The 23,159-nt window shown below is 24.4% G+C and overlaps 1 protein-coding gene across 2 annotated transcripts in view; it reads right to left on the bottom strand.

Moving 5' to 3' along the window:
- Nucleotides 1–23,159, bottom strand: part of Ptp69D (Protein tyrosine phosphatase 69D) — a 442,542-nt gene that overhangs the window by 364,202 nt on the left and 55,181 nt on the right. For both annotated transcript variants that reach the window (XM_067274239.1, XM_067274240.1), the window contains exon 2: nucleotides 9,617–9,692. In XM_067274239.1, coding sequence (XP_067130340.1) covers nucleotides 9,617–9,692 — 76 coding nt within the window. The remainder of the gene's footprint in view (nucleotides 1–9,616; nucleotides 9,693–23,159) is intronic.

Raw genomic sequence — 23,159 nt, 5'->3', positions numbered from 1 at the left:
TACATTGACTGGACTAGTCTCAGATGACAGCAAAAATACTTTTCTTACAATTTTAGATCTTTCTGGGTGTCACGTGATTAGAAAGAACCCCTTTGCCAAGTTATCGGAAAGTCAAGAAACGTTGATATGTTGAGATGAGAGGCATCCTTGGGGGTGTTATATTGTGACAAACAATATTCGACTCTCTATACTTCTACTCAATCACGTAGTATTTCCTATTTTGATCTTTGCAGAAAGACGGAGTTGAGCTTTTCTCTCTCTCTCTCTCTCTCTCTCTCTTCCTTCTCTCTCCCTCAGTCACTCGCCCGCTTCTACTTTTTTCTTATTCGATTTTTCAATTTCCGTCCACCCTAGGGTATTTCAGTTTTGGAAGATGGTACAGTCAAATGACATTCTTCCGAAAATGGAAAAATCGAATTTTTAAACAGATGAAGTCTGATGGTCGTTCATCAGTCAAATGTGGCGAGCAGTGGTTTAAAGAGAGACATTGATTCTTTCTTGTAGAAAAGAATTTTTTACGTCGATTAAGTATGTTAGGATTTCTAGAAATTGTCAAGAAATCCTAACACAATCGATAAGTAACCATATGAAGTTTGAGTCGAAAATGATGGATCCATATGTCGAAAAGTAGTTTAAGCACGAAATCGAATGCTGTAAAGCGGATCACGATCGAATGGAACACCAAGATAGAAAGGGGAAAAATGAAAGACCGTAGGTAATCAAAATTATCAAGTAACACCAGTTGAATATGACGAGAATAAATGTTTTGTTTCACAAGAGTTGGCAACTTGAGTTTTGCATTTTGTCTAGATCCCAACTATAATTAACTTTGAAGGAACAAACGTATCGAGTCTCAAATGTCAAGTATGATAGACACATTAAGCCAACCCGATATCGATTATAAAATTAGAGATGATTAGCTTCTGCAAAAGAATACTTGGAAAAGAATGCTTAATCGGCTTCCGATGATCTGAACAAGATTGAACATGAAGATAGTTACTAACTATCTTAAATTTTGTTATGCTTCTTATTAAAGTTATTAGATATTAAGATAAAAACGATTATATCAGTTGCTTATTATCCGCTTATGAAGTAGAAGATAACGATATTGGAAATTATTATTTATCTACAAAGTTCTCATTTAGAAACCTCGTTTATCATCAATAAAATAAGTTAATAGTAAATAAAAGGAAACATTAGAATATAAAGCCTTCTATCAATGTGAAGCTCGTGTTTTACATCAAAGTAAATGTTCCATTTAAAAGAGTTTTAGTCACATAATAACTAATGGAAACAAAATAAAACAAAATTTATCAGAGTCACAATTCACGTCTTCAAAGCTCACATTACAATTAATCATACAACATACAATAAACACTGTTACTGCAATTAACCTAAATATAAAGTACTGTGCATAAAATTTACCAGTTATGCTTTAAGAATCAATTACAGAAAAGAGATCTAGTCTGAGACTTGAATCAATTCATCATCTATAACAGATAATGCTCCGTCTTAATAATCTTTCTAAATAATTGTACGCCATGTTAAAACCATTATTTAGATCTAGACAGAAGCAATCTGTACACCATGGCTTATTCTAAAACTCAATTATAAAACTAGACCAAAGACTTCAAACTCTTACAACTAAACATCTTAAAGGCTGGAACAAAAACTTTGTTACCTTTGTTCAAGTTACTGCAACTTTACATTTTATATAATTCAAGCTATTACTCGACTAGTCTCAGATGACAGCAAAAATACTTTTCTTACAATTTTAGATCTTTCTGGGTGTCACGGAATTATATAATATTCTAAATTAGCCCTAAAAAGCATAAAACCATGAAATATTTGAAGCTCTCTGCATAACACAGAACTTCAAATATTACACGATTATTACGGATTTTTACTAAACTTTTTTAATGTCGTACTTTAAAAAATATTACTAGCGACATGTTACAAAGTAAACTTATACCATTAACAGAATAATTTTGATACATAATACCAATTTCACAAACTTTAAAAATATGATACATGAAGATATTTGCAACGCTACTATAGTTTGTCCAAATACATTAAAGTTAATATGTCCGTTGAAGAATAATTTACTATATGAAATTTAAATTAGGTAATTTAGTTCTTATAGAAAAGTTAGTTTTAAATAATGTCATATTTATGAATAATAGAGTTTTGATTTTTATAAGATCACGAAAAATTCTCATCAAATCATACACTTACTTATGCAGTAACATCTTTTAAGAATACTGAACACGATATCTCATTTTTACATACATTTAAAAGTAGACAGTTACTAAATTTTCTATAATTTTCATACACATGTACAGATCCATTTACATATTTATTTATTATAGAGCAAGAGTTCTATGCTACATTAACACTTAATAAATTATCGTGTGAAGTTAGATTTACTAACTTATTATTATGTTCTCATCTACCTAATTATCTACTTCCATTTTCAATTATATCATATATTTTGATTATCGTGCCTTACATAATAATCATTATCATTTGAGAATAATCTTGCTTGCAAGGATGATTCTTATCATTTATAATACTGGAATCATATTTTAAACATAGAGAAGAATATTAATTTCTTAAGAATTCATCTGGGAAATAATGAATTGTATTAAAATAAATGCGATGATGATTATCTTGAAACGATAAAAATCATTAATAAAGATAAGATAACAAGAATACAATTAAAAATATCAGAAATTCTTCTCATTTAATTTAAGATTTTTAAAGATTTAAATGAAATTTCCAATTCATCGGAGACACTGAATAAATTTTTAATTGATAGATTTAAGTTTCGACAAAATATATTGTCTTAAATTTGCCTAATTAAACAGTAAATTTCTTAATTTTCCAACAAAAGTTGTAATGTATGCTTAAGTCTCTACAGACGTATCTCAATCGTGTATAGTAATTAAAGTCAGACAGATTTTTCATTTCTGTTCTAAAACATAAAAAAAATAGGTTCAAAATTTGCTCCAATGTTGCTATGGTTACAAAGAGAAATAAAACAGCTTCCACTTCCGGTACAGTGAAAACCGGAAGTAAGTCTTCCGGAAGTACTAGAAAAGCGGAAATAATAATCAAATTCTTTGAAATCTGCTATTTCACCAGACGATTCGTAGACAACATACCGAAAAAATCATAAAAAACAACTTTAAAAAATAGTGGGAGAAAGGTTTCAATCTAGAAAAATACAATCCTTTGTTTGAAATCTGTACATTTTCTATTATAAAAAAGGAAAAATAAGGAAAACTTACGTGAGTTTTTAGTATTTTCGACTAAAGTCTTTTAAACTTTCGTGCAAAAACATTAAAGAAAATAAAGAAATTTATAAGTAAAATAATAATTAAAATATATTTTAATATAAATGAAAAAGACCAAAAATATTAAAAAGTAGATTTCAAGAAAAAAATTGAATTATAAAATAAGAGAGAGAGAATGTTATTTCTTGAAAAATCTAAAAATTTCTGTCAAAACTCCAGAAATAAATTTGATAATTAAACCATTGAGCTATATATTCGTTTTTTTCCTCTCTCTCTTATAATTTAACAAGAAAACCAACTTTATTTTCGTCAAATGTCATTTTTTAATGAAAAATACGAAAAAAATTGAACTAAATTTTAATGTTTAATTAAGTAGAAGAGATGATTAATGTAGACCACACAAAAATTTTTCTTTATATTCTTTTTTCGTTCGAGTAAATCATTGAGAATTTTTAAATAAACAAACATATATATATATATATATATTTTAAAAAACTTGTAATATAGTTTCTACGATGACATTTATCGTAAAAGTATACAATTTATAGCATCTTACATATGTTTAATATATATTTTATCTGAAATTAATAATAAATAAACTTTAATTTAAATAAAATGTCACAAATTTAATTTTCTTAGTATATTATAATACTTCGAATTTTATATGTATCTTGATTTTTACAGATGAATTTTCAGGAAGAGCTGGATGATAATTGAAGATGAATAGTTTAAATGGATTTATTAAAAAGTAATAATGTATTTAAACTAAATTATAATTAACAGAATATAATAAATAGGAAAATACTATAAAATTATTATTAGATATAGACTAGAATAACGAAAAAATTCAGAAATATGTGAAAAAAGTTTTTGAAGTTCATATGAATGCATTATTTAATTATTAAAATAATAATATTGATAGAAATAAAGATTAATAAGAATCTACCTTTATCACAATATAAAACATTAAAAAATTCTTAAAAGGTTATTAATGATTACATAAACTCAATATACTCAATATAATATATATATATATAATCTTGAAATGAATAATTATTAACAGTACAGTATATAAACAATAAGCTCGTGTATATATTTAATTATAAATTTACCCAGTAGAAAATATTAATTTTTTAAACAATATCATTTAAAATTTAATTGTTTACTAAAATAAAAATATTTATCCAAGTACGTTATTAAAATATAAATGTAGCAGAATATAAAATGAATATATTTATCTATTTCGTTGCTGGATTTATAGCGTAAAAAATATTTAAAAAATAAACATTTTAAAAATGATTATTTAAATTTTTTTATGCTGAATATTTGTAAACACCCTAAGCCATTGACTTTCAATGTTCTTTTCAACCTAAGGGTACTTATATCTTCACAATACCTGCAGGTGTAAAATAGATGACAGTGTGCATGCTTGAGCCCCTTTTTTATCTTATCGGTCATGGTGATATACTCTTTACGATTATCTCTCTCACTCTCTTTCACTTACTTTTGCTGGAAAAAAAATACTTATAAAAATAAGAAGTTGAAGCGTAAGTCAATGGATCGACGCCTTCGAAATATTTTTTAAAACCCTTGGTAAAAATCATTAAATTTTTATTTTTTCTCTAAAAAATATAAGAAAAATTTGATAAGAAAAGACTATATAATAAGTTAATCATAAGAATAATTGCAAAATTTTGTTTTATATTCGATAACTAAAAGCCTTTTTTCTTCTTCTTCTTTTTTGTTGCTTGATATTGTTGAGTAGAGGAAACTTATGACATTTCTATATATAGAAAAGAAAAAATAAGAAAAATATAGAAAGTATATAAAGGTCAAGTCGAAAAAGGAAGGAGGATTACCTCAGAACGAAGGTCTAATAATAAGGTTTCAAAGAGTCAAGTCAGAATTTTGGAAAATAGAAAGACCAATAAAGAAAAGGGCTGTTTTTTTAAAGGATAAATCCATCAATTTTAAATAGATCAATTAAAAACGAACGTTAAATTATAGTAAAATTTAAATACAAATTACTTAACTGTACTTATTTTAAAAAATTTTTATATCGTAAATTTAATTAGTTTCTTAATTATTTTTAAGTAATCTACTTTAAAAAACAGAATTATATATCATAAAATTTCCTATAGCTACATATGAAATATTACTAATTTTTTATTGACATTTATATATGTAATGTATATATAATTTATTGGTTAGTAAACCAAATTTTACGAAATTTTAAAATATTATAGATATTTAGAAATATATTAATGAAAGAAATTATTATTATTATTAACGTTAAACCAAGATGCGAGATAATTTTCCAAAACTTTCAAACGAAACAGCATATTATAATTTTTGTTTGTCTTTACGGTGAATTTGTCAATACGTTTTGTCACAATGATTATGCAAGGTAATTGCGAAAACTTATAATAACTCTATTCATTGTCGTTAAACAAGCTGATACGGTGCCATAATAGGTTATTAGTTTAATCTCTTAAAACGAAAATTATACTTTATAATGAAAACTTTAAATAAATGATTATTTTAACTTTTAAATTTAGGTTTCTGTATTTATTTTACGTATGCTTTTGTATGACTTTTGTGTGTGTCGCGAGAAATAGACCATTTCTTTTATAAAAAAAAAGCTTTATAAAAAGAAGTTAAAACATCTCATACACATACACTACACACCCTATACCATACACAATATACACACAACATACCACATGTCCAAAGCTTAGCTAACTCTGACTTCGTTTTGCCACCATAATGTTTTGCAAATTAGGTAATTTTATTATTATTGCCTTACCATTAACAAAGCTTGCTGTAAGAACCTGTTTAAAATCTTTATAATAAGTGAGAAATTAAGGAGAGGATAATCATCTGTAAACCAATGTAGAGTGTTATGTTTATAATTTTTCTGTACACTCCAACATACCACACAAAATACACACAACACACATCAAACACAATACACAATATACCACACATATATAACACACGTATACATTATCTTATTTATAAAAAGTTATAGGAAATCTAACAGCTTTAACTTATATAAATATTAGACCAAATTTTTTTTAAAAAATTGCTAATTAAAAACCTATTTTTTCAATATTTTAACTCTCATTAATTTCTAAATTTTATAAAATAATTCTAGTTTATTTATTACAGAGTGTAACTCTTGATTACAACATTACGAACTGTAAATATTTAACATAAATAGGTTTATGTATCAATGAAACTTAAACTTTTTCGCATAATTTATCGGTTCATTCAAGAATAATATAAAGATATAACGAGATAAAATATATAATACATAATTAAAAATATAATATAAAGAAATAAAGATAAGCTATTAAATTTTTTAGAAAATTCAGTTAACATTTAACCCATAATTGTACAGTTTTTTGCGGATAAAAAATGTAATTTACGTCAGATAATATAAGAATTTAATAGAAAAATCGAATAAATGTATTTTTTTCTAATGGTTGACACGATTATTAAATCTAAGTTTTGTCATCAGATAAAGATAAAGATGTGAACATTTTATTTCTTCAATAAGGTGTGATAAAAAATCACCTGAATGAACAAGATTTGATACCAATGATAATTGAATTTTAAGCATTTTCAAATATTGAAGAACTAAATGGCTTGGAAATTATTGATTACTACAAATATTACAATTTTATAATAAAAAATTTCAGAAAATTAAATCTCATTTTAAAAAATAAGAAAAAAACAACATGTATTTCAATACAAGGTATAAATGCCATTTTTATTTTTATAAATGAACTAATATTAAATAATAATGTTAAAATTGTTTCTCGTGAATATTAAAACAAGAAATTTTCTTATTCTTATACCAATAGCAATATAATATGTAAGCAGAGTTTAAAATCTGCTATTCATTAGCACCCCTCCCCATTAACTCCACATCTGCGAGGGTCAAGAATTCGGAGAACTGAGGGGTCACGAAGGGGAAGGAAGAGCTTGGACAGGGGAGAGAGGAGAGAAAGGTCACCACTTTTTAGACCGGACATGTGTGTAACGGACGTGGAAGTCATCTGTTCTTGTGATCGCCTTACTTTGTAGTTTAATTATTGTATTATTAAAATTTGTAATATTACATAATATAATTGTCATTGATCCATAAAATGGAAATGAAATTGTATTAACATTAATGGATTTCATATATTTTTTTTGAAATATTAAATGTTATATAATTTACCATCAAAAACAAACATAAAAAATCTTATATTCATGTTAAATAGGTAAATAATAATATAAAATATATTTATTATTAATTATTTTATGAATAATACTATAATCTGTTATGAAATTACATTATAAGTTGACAGGTGTATCACAATATATGCTAAAATTAAAATTCAAAAATCAAGATTCTACAAGAATAAATCATCTTTTTAGATTTTGTTTTCAGTTTTAGTAGAATTTAAGGAATATCAAAATAACTTGATATAAATTATCAAAAGATGTAAATTTAAGTTTAAAAGTGAACTAGATGAAAACTTTTAATACAAAATTCATGATTCCATATATCAAATAAAATTTCCTTTTTATATGCTATAACTAAGTTTATATAGGGATAATATTGAAAACAATGGTTTTATTGAAAAAAAAACCCATTAAAAAGATTTACAAAGTTCTTTTTTTATTTTAGAAATGACTATTGTTAATGTAACTACCCTTTCTAAGTAGGAATTATCTGATAAAATTTTATTATAATTATTTTTTTGTTTTGAGTTTTTTATAAAATTTTTCGTTTAAATTGTTTTAATTTAAAAGAATTTAATAATATTATTATAATTTTAAAATAATAATTATTATTTTTATAATAATTTAAAAAATAATTTTTTTGCGGATAAAAATATTTTCAAATGTTTAATTTCAATATTTTATTATATTTTATCTATGTCTCTTTCTCCCCTTAGCTCAGGGGCTAAGGATATAAGTTGATAGGAAACATATTGTTTTCCTAATATTTAAAAATATGTAATTTTTATATAATTAGAAAATATTTCAAACATTCATTCAAGTTTTTCGATATAAATTAAATAATTATTTATTAATTTAAATTAGCATAATTTACAACTACTATATATTTTTCATTTAATAACTCTATACAGGATTATGCTCTCTAGCAAGAGTTACATTATGCAAATTTGCATTAAATACTTTATAAATCGTTTATTAAATATATTTTAAAAGTAATGTTTGCGATGTTCTACTTTTATTAGATATTAACTAGGTAATCTATGTATAATTTAGCTTTATGTACAGATTTTACAGGTAATTTATACATAAAATAATTAAAATATTATCATTAAAATTAATTTATCGCTTTATGTTAATAGTAAAATCTTAAAATAACTGTAGTACTAATTAGATTAGAAAATGTGTTCAATTTAAGAGTTTTCATTAATATCCGTTTCTGCTAGAGGAAACATCATTCAAAACAGATTGCCATTGAAAACCATCGACCCCTCTTTCTGCGACAGTACAATGAGAAAATAACAGATGTTAACGCGATAGTCAGTTACAGTGAAGAAAAATTAATCGGTTTTGAGAATTTTTTTTCTTTATTTTACTTAAAAGATTTCTTATTTTTACTTGTAAAAATCTATATTTCTTACAATAATACTTCAGTATACAAGACAGTAGAGAAGTATTTGACTTTGCTACACTTAAGCACTTTATATACACTAAGTATATACTATTTATTTATTTATTACATATACAAAAGGGAATGTCACAAGATAATTGATATTCTCCCCCCCCCGAAAATAACGCCCGTAACAAAAGATTAAAATACAAATAGCAATTCTTACACAGTAAACAATACCAATTTAGGCATAGGCAAATATGCTTTTAGAAACCTCAAATACACGATTCAGTAGCTCTAAAGTCAGTTAGAAACGAAAGCTAATCTAACTCGGTTAACTGACGTTTGGACCACCCTATGTATATTTATCAATACAAATTTATCAAAAATTCAGATTCGATTAAGATCCTAGATGTTATACAATATCAAATATCGTTTGATATATTATGTAAACTTATATAAAGAGGCCTCATAAGTAAGCATAAGCTGCTAGGATCTTACATAATTCAAAATGGCAACTGACTGTAAAAATTATATATTTTAAGTAACTTATATACAAAATATATGAGACCAAAAATGTAGTTTACACTCAGCTGTTTAATATATATAATTAGTTTTATATTTTTTGCATACACTTAGAGCATTAACTATGTTAACTTATATTTTATATACTGTGAAAAATATTGAAATTACTTACATTAGTAATTTGGTAAAATATTTTTTGGAAGAGTAAAACATCAAATTTTTCTGATTGGTTGTGACAGAAAGATTGTCTGAAAATGAAGAAGTTATTATTATTAAATATAATAATTTTATTCTATTATGATTTTAAAAAGAATTAAATGCATTAAAATATAAATAATATAATAGTATATTTTGTATAAATAAAATAAAATTATAGTTTTCTGCATCAAAATTTAATAAGATTAACTTCCTTTTATATTATAAAAAGCACAAAATAATAAAACATTATGCTTTAAAATATTATAATTTATTATGAATCTACATACTGACATTAAAACATTAACATAGAAAGATAATATTAAGTACCGGTACCTTTTATTGGGAAAATAAAATTGACGATACGTAAATTAAGTGGAAATAAATAAAAATTATTGACTAGACAGATAATATTATCCATAATGGCAAAAAGATTAAATGACATAAACGAATCATCAAAGAAAATTTTCCTTTTATATATTGAAAAGACATCTGCCATATTCACTAAACATAGAACAATTAAGAATAAACTTCTACATTAAGCTTTTAATTTATTGAACAATTTATAACGTCTAGAATCGATAAATTATAAAGGTTCGCACTTCTTTTGTCAATTAACAACATCAAGTTCACATTTTGTGTTATTAATGATAGTAATTTATTCAAGAGAAGATATATGTGACTCCTGAGAGTTACACGGCAAAGGAATGACAAAACGGAACCAATAGAAATACCTTCAATTCCAATAAACCAATTCATAATTACAAAAGCTTCTTATCTTAACATCATACTTAATTATCTAGTTAAGAATTAAGGAAGCAACGTCCCAATAGTGCAAGTAATTATGTAATGTTTACGCAAGGAATTAGTATAAATTTTATTTTATTATCTGAATAACATAAAATATGTGTATGTATGTATATATAGAACTATCAAGAGAATAAGATATCAATGTTCCATACATCAAATCAAGTTGGTTTGTAAAAATTTAACAAGACGGAAAATCAAGAAAAATTACTTTACTCTTTGAAACAAATTACTGTATGCTACTGTGTTCCATTCTATGCAAGGGGAATCGGTTTCCTCTTTCTGATTTCATTTAATGCAAATCGTTTCTCTTCAACTAATTTAATGGATTTCTACTTCGTTTGAAAGAAACACTTTCTTATGCATTCGCTCGTCTGTTTAATGTAAATAAATAGTTTCCCTTTTCTAAACTCTTTTGCTGATCTCATTTAAGAGAAATTACTCTTTTCTTATAAGTTTATAATGCTAATGTCTTCTCCAAACAGATGAAAAGAGTTGCATAAACGTCTTCCTAAATGATACCAATCAGGTTAGAATTATAAAAATTGAAAAAATATTAAATTCCATTTTTAAATATTCGAATTATTTCAAGATTTTTGCAAAATTTTTGTTGTTCTTTTTTTTAAAGAAAATGCTAACTTTTCTTAATTTGCTATTTCTTTTTCTTATATTAAAATCGTGATTTTTAATTTTATTAAAGTATTTAACAGAAAAATCCAACGAGTCGTCAAGATTGTGATAAGTTTAATTTTATTCTTGCATGTTTATTTCTTTAAATGTTATGTATTTTTTTTCTTTTTTAATTCTAAGAGAGAAGAAATTTTTACGAGATACAGTTATCGAATACAAAATTAAACAATTTTCTTTATTTTTTTTATTATAATTTTAATAAAACAGAATGGAAAAGTATCACCTTCGCTGTTATTTTTATTAAAAGAAAAAAGCATTATCTGTTTAAAATTCACTTGCAGATGCATTGAAATGTCTTCACTCTTTCCAAAATCTAAGATCAATTTTCTTTTCTCCTAAATAAAACGATACAAAAGAATTTTTGTTTTTATTTTTTTTAATTTTTTTACTACCTTACGTGCAAGTTTTGACTAGTAAAACGAAGAAGAGCGTCATAAAATCCCGTTCTATCTTTCTCTCCGATTGCACTATCACCTTGTATTGTCAGCCTTCAGGAATTTAACGATTCTCTTGGGAGAAGATACAGTCTTGTTTTTCATTCTAAAACTAGGAAACCACTTTAATTTCAGCTTCTCTACTACTTATATATATATAAAAAAAAAAAAAAAAATTCAGAAAAGAAGCATAAGACACTTGGCTCTTCGGCCCTGTACTTGAATTATTCTTTTTTTTTTATTTTTTGCTAATCGTAAAGTGAGAAACGTCTAAAAGATATACTTTAATATGAAAAATTTATAGAATCAGTCGTCATAAACAAATATTTCATATTTATTTCACAATATATGCATTAAATTTAAATGTATTTATCGATAGTAAATAGACATAAAATATACAAATAAATACATAACATTTATATATTTCTTCTTAAATACAGTTTAATCGATTTTAAGAACATATATTATAATAAATTTTTTTTATCAAATTTCAAGATTTTGCATTTGATTTCATGAAAAATCAGTGAATGATGCAAACTTAGTTCAAATAGAACTTTGGAGTTGTCAGGAGGAGGCATAATATCTACAATGAGTTACAGATGTTGATGATGATGGTGATGATGATGATCTGTTCATGACACAAAGACAATAGAAATGAAAGATAATTTTTAAATGATTATAATATAACTTGATAGTCTCTAGTAGTAATAGAAACGAAAATATTATAGTTTACATCATTTTCTTTATGTAATTTCAGGTCATAATTTTATTTTTTATCTATTTATTCGGAAAAATTATACGCTTAAACACTTACCCTATTGTAAATATACGTTTAAATGGTCATAAATTGCTTTCGAGAACATTATTTTATGTTATATTATTTAAGTTTAACAACTTGAAACTGAAAAGAAATGTAACGTATTTAATTAATTTAGTAAAAATATTGTTTTAAAAAAACTTGTTTTAAATTAGGACAATTTCATTTGACCATTTTTTAGCAATGTAAGCAAAAAGGGGGTGATGGCTAGTTCTATGTAAGCATAATTCAAGGTCGTTCCTTAAGGAAATGCAATTTCTCCCAATTTAATAAGCTTATGCAGAATACGGATATATTAAAACATGCCTTTAAAGCAAAATAATTTTCTATTAATCTTAAAAAATCGATAGAACTAAAAATTTAAAATATGTTTAACTCCAAACTAAGCTGTAGGATCTTAGAAGATTCGATCGTAAAAGGTAAAGTTAGTAGAAAATAGAAGATATCTTGGCAGCAGCTGGAAGTCCAGCATTATTAATGTCGATTGTTGGAGAATCTGCATCGCTCTTATCCAGAAAATATAAAATGCTTATTTTACTATTTTATGAAAAATTTCTATAGGAAAGTCTATGTTATATCTTTCACACACAGATTCACACAATTCGAAGTGCTTGTAAAATATATCATTGTGAATTTTCCGATAAAAAACTGAAAAAATTGAAAAAAAACTGAAGAAGATTAGCAGAAATCATCATTCTAAAAATCATTTCATCACTCAGTTTGAATGACATTTTCGAGTTTTAATGATAGTCTGATTTTCAATTATAATTTGTTTTTTCAAATTTGATGATTTTTGAAGTTTATTACCATTGATAATGGAGAAGAAATTAAGAATGCTGTTAAATTTACTGGAATAATCATTAAAGCGAGCTAGAAGCATTCTATCTAGCATTTAACATTGTAGACGTTATTACCGAAATTAGATACGTGATCGCATTCTTGCTATCAACGTGTATAACTGTATTGCTTGTGTAGCAAAAGGCAACCATCGATAAAATTATAATTGGAGTATATTCTCTCAGGTTGTACCATTATTTTGGTCGAAATTCTTACCACAAATCAGCTTCAACCACTATACAAAACCGAAAGTATTACTAATTAAATTGAATATAGAGGAATGTTAAGGTGAATTTGAAATCACTGTGAAGGCATTAACATTAAATAATCGATCGGCTTTACTAATAAGTAGCTTCTAACACTCCAGTAAACATAAATCAGCCATTTAGTGAAACTAGAGTGAATAATTATGCAACTTATTCGACATAAAAACGAAAATAAAAAGTTATTACGAAAAATATTGTTAAGCGAAAGTAAATGTTTATGTAAATTAATAACTTATTATATGGATAATTTATATTTAGCTATATATATAGTAATTATTTATTCATTTTACTATAAAAGAAGACAATACAGCAATAAAAATTAGCATTAAAAATCACAGAAAAATCTCGTCGTCGTAAAATTGATTTGTAGAAATGATTGGGATGCGCGTATATAAACACCATTGTTGACCTAATTTACTTGTTTACTGTTCCCATAGGAATGGATTCGTCAAGGGAAATTATCCACTATTATACTCTATCACGTGGTTATCATTGAATGATCAAATATTAAGTAAATAGTAGGTCAAAGTAAACTAAGTTGCGTATCACTTTCAATAGGAACACGGTTTGTTTCAAAAACTGTTTTTGGTCAAGGAAATGTCAATATTTCAAACTTTCAAACTTTTATTTACTAAAAGGAAACTAAATAGAAAATTAAAAAAAAAAACTTTTCAGTAATAATAACGATTTTATATCTATTGAAAGTTAAAAAAGTGAAATAATTTGGAATGTATTTTTAAACTCTTTCAAATTATTTCACTTTTCAAAAGTTTTTACTAAACTTTTATCAAACATTCATAAATTTAATAATATAAAATCACTATTTTATTTTATCAAATAAAAATTTATATAAAATGAAACAGCAATTTTCGATTATTTTATTCTTTTAAAATATCTAATAGATAATAAAAAATTAATTTTAGTTCTACATCAAATATTTAATATTTTATCCTATATATATAATTATTGTAGAGATAACTAAAATTTTATTCAACTTTTCTTTTAAATTGTAGAGAACTAAAGGGTATGATGAAAAATTTTTAATAAAATTCAAGAGAAATTTTGTCTAAGTACTCGATATACAATAAAATTAATGTATAATCATCGTAGATATTTAATTCATGTTATAATTCTTTGTGTATCCAAATGGAAAGAAAGTAACCATTAAGTCAATAAAATTGAACTAAATATTTAATTCTATATCAATTTATTAATAGAAAAAAAATAACCTAAACAGGCAAAGGTTAAATTACCATAAATATTCTAGTTAATTTATAAAATATAGAACAAAATAAATAATGAAAGTGCATAAAACTTCTCTCAAACGATTTCAACTATTGTATTTTTGGAAATGGAACAACTACACTTTCAAAAAAGAATGAAAAAAAAAAGAATAGAAAAAAAAGGTGTGTGTTGCACTTGTTTGGCAACAAGATTATTAACAATTTATGATGACAATTCATTCAGCCAAGTTTCTTTTTTTATACACAGCTGACTATTTAAACTGTCACAATGATTTAACAGATTAAAACAAGATCCAGGTTAGTTATTTAAGTTATTTTTATTATGAATTACTTATTTTACATGCTATATTATAATTAGAAACATCTAAAATAAATATTTTTTAAATATTAATCTAAAAAAATAAACAACTTGTATATTAAAAAAATAATAGTCTTTAATTTGGAAATATTTATAAATATTCTAAATTATATAAAAATGCCTAAATAGAAGTTCGAAAAATTATTTTAATTTGTGATTTACTATTATTTATTTAATATTGTTTAGTATAATTAAAATAAATATTATCTCTTTAATTAAAATAATAATAATCAATTTAATAATCAAAATATAATAATCAAAATATAATAATCAAAATAATAATCAAAATATAATAAATTCCATTAGACTTTAAATTTATTGTATTATTACATAATAATACAATAAATTATTTATATTGTACTAAATAACGGTATTTATAACCTTTATGTGTTTTTTTAAATATAAATAAGCCAATTAATACAGAAATGAGTAGTTAAATGTTTAAAAATTATACGTTTTTATTCAAAGATATAAGAAGAAAAATCGAGTTTATGAATTATAAAAGTGTGTTTAACAGTTTTATATTTCTTATTCTTAACATGTTTTATTTCTTATGATAAAGCTTAGGAAAGAAATGTTAAAAAAACACTTTTTAAGATAACTTAGTAACATTCTGTAAATTTTTTTTCCAAAAAAATTATGTTTAAAAGTGAAAAAAGTAAAAGAAATTTTGGAATATAGCTTATACTTTTTGAAAGTACAGTTATCTTTAGGATATATTACTTTACTAAAACTCATTAGAAGTATAAATCTTCAGTATTTTCTGGACAACGTCAAGAGTCGATGTCTAGACAAAAACCATTATCTTGTTCAATTTTATATAGTAATCCCTCACCTTGATCTACAGAGTACGAAGAGGTTTGCCACTTCATTGGATCTATAATGTCTTCTATGTCTTGTCTTAATGACTGAGCTGACTAATATCGTTCTACTGTATATGACAAGGGAGAATCCTCTCATCAATCCCCCTTTTTCTACTCGCTCTTTGCCATATTTAGTGTAAACCTCTGAAAGGTTATCAGTTCGATATTTCTTCTTTGATTATCGCTATGTTAAAAGCTCATAATCAATTTTACTGAAATATATCGTCTCCATTCATTTTAATACGCTCGATTTGAATAAATTTTGAACTACTTTAATTGCCCTTTTCGGTAACTCCTTTAATGGAGGGTATAAAACTCTTCTAAGATGTCAACTTAAATAAGATTTAAAAGATGGATATTGTATTTAAAAAGTGCTTAACTAAAAATTGATTATTATCGTTCTTTAAAATAGCATTAAAATAGTGAAATAAGTAAAAATTACGTATAAGAAGTCAGAACTTGATGGGTAAATTATGAGGTTTATGACACCTTAATATAAAAGATTTGACAGATTGGTTGAGTAATTCTTTCCAAGTCTGTTGATATGAAATTTAAATGAGAAAGTTAGAGCATGCCAGCAGTATATTACAGAACTTTTCTAAAGAAATGAAGCTCAACCTAAAATAAAAAATATATAGTAAAGAACACGAAGCAATGTTTCTGTTTTTAAAACGAAGAAGTATTATTTGTCCTTTTCTATAAAAGAATATTTCATTTTTTCCATAAAAAAATGAGCAAGAAATCGATGAAGAATATTTTTTTCTAGAAACATTAAGGGTTTTACTTAGCATTTAAAATTTGCATATTTTTAACATTAAGATATACATTCTGTAATAGAATCATACAGTTTAATTAATTTAACTTGCATTTTTGAATAAAAATTTGAGAATTTCTACTAAATATAAGTTAGATTTTATGTTTAAAAATACAATTTGGGAGACTTTCATCCGGCATCACACCATTAAGGATGAAAGATGATGAGAAATTGTGAAATATGGAGAAAAATTGGGAAGACATCCAAACTATCTATGGTTCGACTGAATAAAACATGACGTTGATGTTGTTGATGAAAGTACAGACTATTACAAATGATAAAGTAGACTTTCAACTTTCTTAATGATTATCAAAAGTAAAAGATGATAATGACACGATACATTATTTAAGTTATTAGAGGAAAAATAGTAAATATCGTAATAAAATACTTATATAATGCCAAAATGTTGTATTGCTTATACTCGTGTATATTTAACTATTATTCATAAGTTTGCATTTTTGAATTTCTGCATATTGGAAAGATATTACCATAACAGAGTAATTCAAACATCAACTTTTTATAGTGGATTCACTTAAATCTGCAAATATTCAATTGTGTTCAAGCTTAGAGTAAAGATAAATCATTAACAAGTATAACTTTAAATCATATTTTTGTTATGTAACATTTAATAGTAAAGTAAAAAGCAATTTTAATGTAAATGTGCAGTATGTTACGCAAAAACTGAAGAGTTTTTCACTCTTAGATGAAGTTAACCTCTTAACATATTACGTTACTTAATAACCTCCTCTAAGCTATAAGACAATTGATAGGAATAACCTGGAAGGGGAAACAAAGATCTGCACTTTAATCCCTGTAAACAGTTAAGATGTAAGTCCTGTAGTTTAAAGATTAACTTTTCTCACAGAGAAAGTTACCGTTATTAATAATGCATATTTGATAATATACCATAGAATTTTATGTAAATTTATACTATTTACAAACTTTTCACATCTTTATAAGCTTCTATTTAACCGAAATTATTTTAAAACTGTGCTTTCTTCATCCTATTCTCTCTTCGCTTCTATAGATTCAATTACTGGTTACATAATCTTCAGAAAAGTCTATTTAATATGCTTAATAAAGTTTGAACTGGATAATAATAGTAATAAATATCTCCATATTCAAATTTATACCTACACTAACCAAGAAAGACGGAATCTTCGTCGTTGACATATTAGCTTCTGAAATTACACCTATAATTTCTACACAGCTAACGATATCTAATCAAATCTAAGAATTTCACAAAAGAATAAGCTCGTTGTTTTTCTGAGAAATTAATAAAATCTTTATTGAAATCAGTCATGATAAAAAATAACCCGAGAAAAATTTTTAATGCAATTTACTGCATCATTAACATCTCTCTTACTGTCTTATCCTGCTGTCTTCAATTTGTCCTCCATAATTAATTGAAGGTCATTGTAAAGAGAATAACTTTCCTCATCAAACTACTTTTTAACTGAAGAGACTTTAAATATTGGTTAATAATTACAGGCAATTAAAATTGAAGTAAAAATAATTTTAAAGAATAAATCGTTCTAAAATTTGAAGAACTTATAGGCGTATACTCACATGAATGAAAGCAAACGTGTGTTAAATATTAAATATTTAAATTTAGTTAAAAATATATATATAATATATATTAAACTGTTTACTTGGTTTTTTTATTTACAGACCATAAATAAGAAGAAAAAATAAATTTATTTAATTGAAAAAGTAAATAAATTTCATTTTATCGTAAATTTCCCAAACTTCTTTCAATTATCAACCAGTGTTTACTCTATCTATATTAGCAATGTTCTCTAGGGATCGAGAACTATATAACAGGATATAGTTTATTAATGTAAAGTTCGACAGTGTTGAAGGACTTAAAAGAATTTCTTTTGAGGAAGAAGGAAGACTGTTCCTACATATAACATGAGAACTATTGAATTAACCTTATTTCAAGTGTCATAACATGACCAATAAAAACTTTTCGTAATGCAAAAGCTTAGCTTCGAACATTTAATGTCTCTTTTTGAATTTTAATGAATCACATCTCATCGGTTACTGCTGGGTCAAAACAATAAAAGTCAGCAAATTGATGATTGTGCTCACGTATAATGAAATATATATCATATCATATTTCTAAACTCGTAGTTCTAATAATAAATAGGAATTTTAAATCAATATTAATAAAAAAATTAATAAATTTTAATCATCTCAATGTTTGCAATATAAAACTAAACAAGTTTTTTTTTTCATTTATAAAATTCTGAAATTAAAATAAACAAAGTCGTGAAAACATAATATAAACAGTTGATGAATATATTTATTTTTATTAAAATTAATTTCATTTTTTAAGCTAAAAAATTAGAATTTTACATCAATATTTTCTTTACTGGAATATTTAAAAGTTTGCATATACTAAATAAATAAATTTTTATTAATTAAAAAAATTCTATTGTAGACGCTTCGATCATGATGCATCAAAAATACAATTTCCTTTAAATATTTTTCAAAATTTAAAATTAAAATATTAATTTTCATAATAATTAAAATTATAACTATGATATCTAAACATTAAAATATAATTTTAAATAACTAAACCCTGCTAACTCGAACTAATAAGAATGAAACTTGTCCGAATATACGAAAGTCTAAATTAGCGAGGTGTCCGACAACATGGAAAATGAGAAGGTGAATATACAGTACGGTAATTTATTACGATCAGTTCTATAAAAAAAAAGTTTTACTAAGCTTTACTGGGTTACATTGCTAAATTTATTATTACAGGAAATGAGGTCAAAAAATTTCACGACAGTATACTGCTTACAGCAACGTAAAGAACAGTCTTTAGTAATTCACCCACTATAGTAATATAATGCAAAGACTTGGAAAGACTTCCGGTTATCCAAAACATTCGTTAATTATAATTTTTCTATTGTCAAGAAATTTTAAATTAACTGTACTGTACAATTTTTCGAATAAATATGTCCAAGTTAGCAGGAGTTTACTGTACTGTACGTTTAATCATAATATAACAAGTTTTATAAAAATAAATCCAAATCAACTGAGATTTTAGACATTATTTATAAAGTGCAAAGAAAAAATTTCACAAATAAATAACTCAATTGAAATATAAAATATGAATTTACTAAAAGATAAACAGTATAATAATAAACAATGAATTTACAATTTACAAGAAATAAAAAGGAATTACCAGAAATACATTAATATTATGAAATAAAATCGCTAGTTTTATTACAAAATTTTTCTTTTAATTTCTTGTAAGTGAACCTTATCAATTGTAAATTCATTGTTTATTATATTTTATGGATATTTTTACTTTATTTCAAGACCTTTCAAATACTTTTTTATTCTTTAAATTTTATAAAATCATGTTAAAAGCCTCGATTGTTTGGATTGATTTTGTAAAACTTATTAAATTTATTTGAAGTTATATTTTTAAGTTTTATAAAAATAATTATTTCATATTTAAGATCTTGAACATCTACAAAGTAAAGGAAACAATGTCCAAACTAAATCAAATTGAAATATAAAACAGGAATTTATAATTTAAAAGAAAACAGTTAAAAGAAATTACAGTTAAAACTTTTGTAATAAAACTTATCATTAGATTAATAATGAGAAATCAAATTATATTTATAACAGCTCTCATCAATAAACTTAATTAATATTCAAGACTTTCAAGAAATCATTCTTCCTAAAATAGCTACTAAAGTATCTGTTTAATATTCAGCATTAATTAGCACAGTCAGAGAAATTGCTTCCAGCTAAAATTGATTCAAAATAAATAAAGAAAAAAATAATAAAAATTCCTCCTGCAATTACAAATTTGTATAAATTATTATAAATCAATAGAAAAATTTAATTTAAAACTCGAAAAATGTGATTTTTTGTAATATCTTTAAATGATAAATAACTTTTTTTCTTAATTATCCATTTCTTCTACCCACTCAATTTTTCATTAATAAAGAAATTCTATCATTACGTTCGTACATATATCAAAAATCAAGAATAAGCCACCTGCTGGTGATTTATATTCTTAGATTAACCATGTAACGAATTTCACTAGAATGAAAAATACCTTTGCCCTATGGTTGAATGAATCATTCGTTACTGTGCCACTGGGTGGATCCGGGATCGATTCCCGTTGATCATTCTATTCTCTATTCGCTGTTATGTATCTCTTCAGTTCTCCAAAGCGTACTTCATTGTGTAGTTTCAAAGAGGGGCAAAATTCAATGAAACTCACTCGGCTGTGAAAGATACCATTGAATAATCTTTATTTTTACGAACAGAGAAAATTTTTATTTTAATAGCATTCTTTCATCCTTGAAACAATATTAAAAAAAATCAAAATAAAGGTCATGGAACTAAGCAACTTTACAATTAATATGTCAAGGTTACGATTTAAAAAAGTCCATACAATTTGATTAATACATTGAAGGGCCGTGCATATTTTTGGCCATATTTCAAGACAACATATCATTTATAATTTTGAGAAATGTTGCAATGAATAAAAATAAGTTCACAACTGTCAAATTTCAAGAAAGAAGTAATAATTAAGATAAATTTTTATTACATTACATAGAATGAAGCTGAATCGTGTTTCATAAATTATTAGAAACGAATTCTTGAGCTTGTTTTGTTGCAAAGTATGCTACTTAAAATATAATTAAATTAATATATAAAGAAGTAATTTAATTTATCTTTGATTAGAGAAGGGTTGAAGGGAACAATGATATACGCTTGTAAATCTCGTAGTGAAAGATGACAGGAGAAAAGTTCAAAATAATGTTTATTCGCATAGCTTAAAAAGTCAAATCATTCAAAATTATCCTCAAAAGTATCATTTAAATTTAATGGTATAATAACTATATTTTTCAAATTAGTAATGCTGAGTGTAGTAAAGTACAGTTCTTCATTAAAAGAGCAGTTGACATCTTTTGTTTGAAGAGAATGGAAACAGTGAGTACGCTATCATTTAATAGCATCATTAAGGAACAAATGTGAATGAACAGTAAGGAAATTAAGTCCTTCACCTGAGATTAAAGTAAAATGATAAAGAGTTACATTTGCATTAGTATAAATTATTTCTTAAGAGGATAAAATGATAATCGTTTAATTAAACATATTGTCTAAATTAACATGTATTTTTTGTATATAAATAAATGAAAACATCTTCAATTACATATATATTATATATTATATAATCTAATGTAATTAGATTATGAATTTATAACAATTTTGAATTTTAATTAAAGCGAATAAAAATCACCGAAAGTAACGAATATGGATCAATTGAAACATGTACTTTTTTTTAAACTAAAATAACAAAATTTGTTTCAATTGGTTTTTCAAAAAGAATAAATTGATCTTAACTATTTTCAAACATTTTTGCATTTTTTTTAAATATCAAAAAAAGCAACCGTTCTTCTTTTTAATTTGATACTGGTCTTATTTTTTAACTGTCAATTTAATGTATTTTTTAAAAGGAACTTCATTTAAATTGAACTGGTTTTTTTTCTCTTTACTAAATTGACAAGTTTATCCTTTTTTTATTTTAAATTACATTTTTTTAGAATATGACAAATTGGGTAATATAAACGTATGTAACGAAGCTGTTTTAAAAATTGAATTTTTTCCTATGTATATATAAGTAAATTAGCGATAAAATTTATGCAATTTCTCAAATTTATCTAAATCTGTACGTATATATTTTCATTTTTTCATAAGTAAAAAAAAATGAAATTTATATCAAAGATAGAAAAAAATACTTTCGAAATTATTATATATATGCATTTTTATTTTAAATTCCAGTAAGAGAAAATAATTAATCACACGAGAAAATAAATAAAAAACAAATAATGTAGATAAAACAGGTAATACTAGTAAATAGGTGATAGAAAAGCAGATAAATTCGTAACTGTAATAACTATAGTAAAGCAATAAAACAATCATATATCAAGGATATAAGCCATTACTTGGTGGATAAAACTATGTAGTTATTGATTACAAAGAAAGTCAATTCTCTACACGAAACAAACAATAGAAAACGGAACAAAAAATACTAGCAAAAAAAAAATATTTTTTATTAATAAATTATATATTTTATTTGGAAATTTTAAATCATTTTATATTAGAAACACTTAGAATAAATTAATTCAGTTTAAATTTTAACGTAATTTAGGGGTTTCGAGTCTGGTTACTCTCTCCGAGGGTGCAATCGATGTAGCTGGGGAAGTCAACGAAAAAATTTATTTTTATTTTATTTAAACATGTAATAAAAATACTAATTATATATAAAATTAGTTGAAAAGTATGACAATTCCCTGATTAAAACAATAAAAATTATACAAAACGTTTTCAGTAAAATTTATCTTTGTT

This window comes from Centruroides vittatus, unplaced genomic scaffold (genome assembly GCF_030686945.1).
Source record: "Centruroides vittatus isolate TY-2023 unplaced genomic scaffold, ASM3068694v2 contig_545, whole genome shotgun sequence".
NCBI lineage: Eukaryota > Metazoa > Arthropoda > Arachnida > Scorpiones > Buthidae > Centruroides > Centruroides vittatus.
This window is presented reverse-complemented; position numbering and strand designations above follow the sequence as displayed.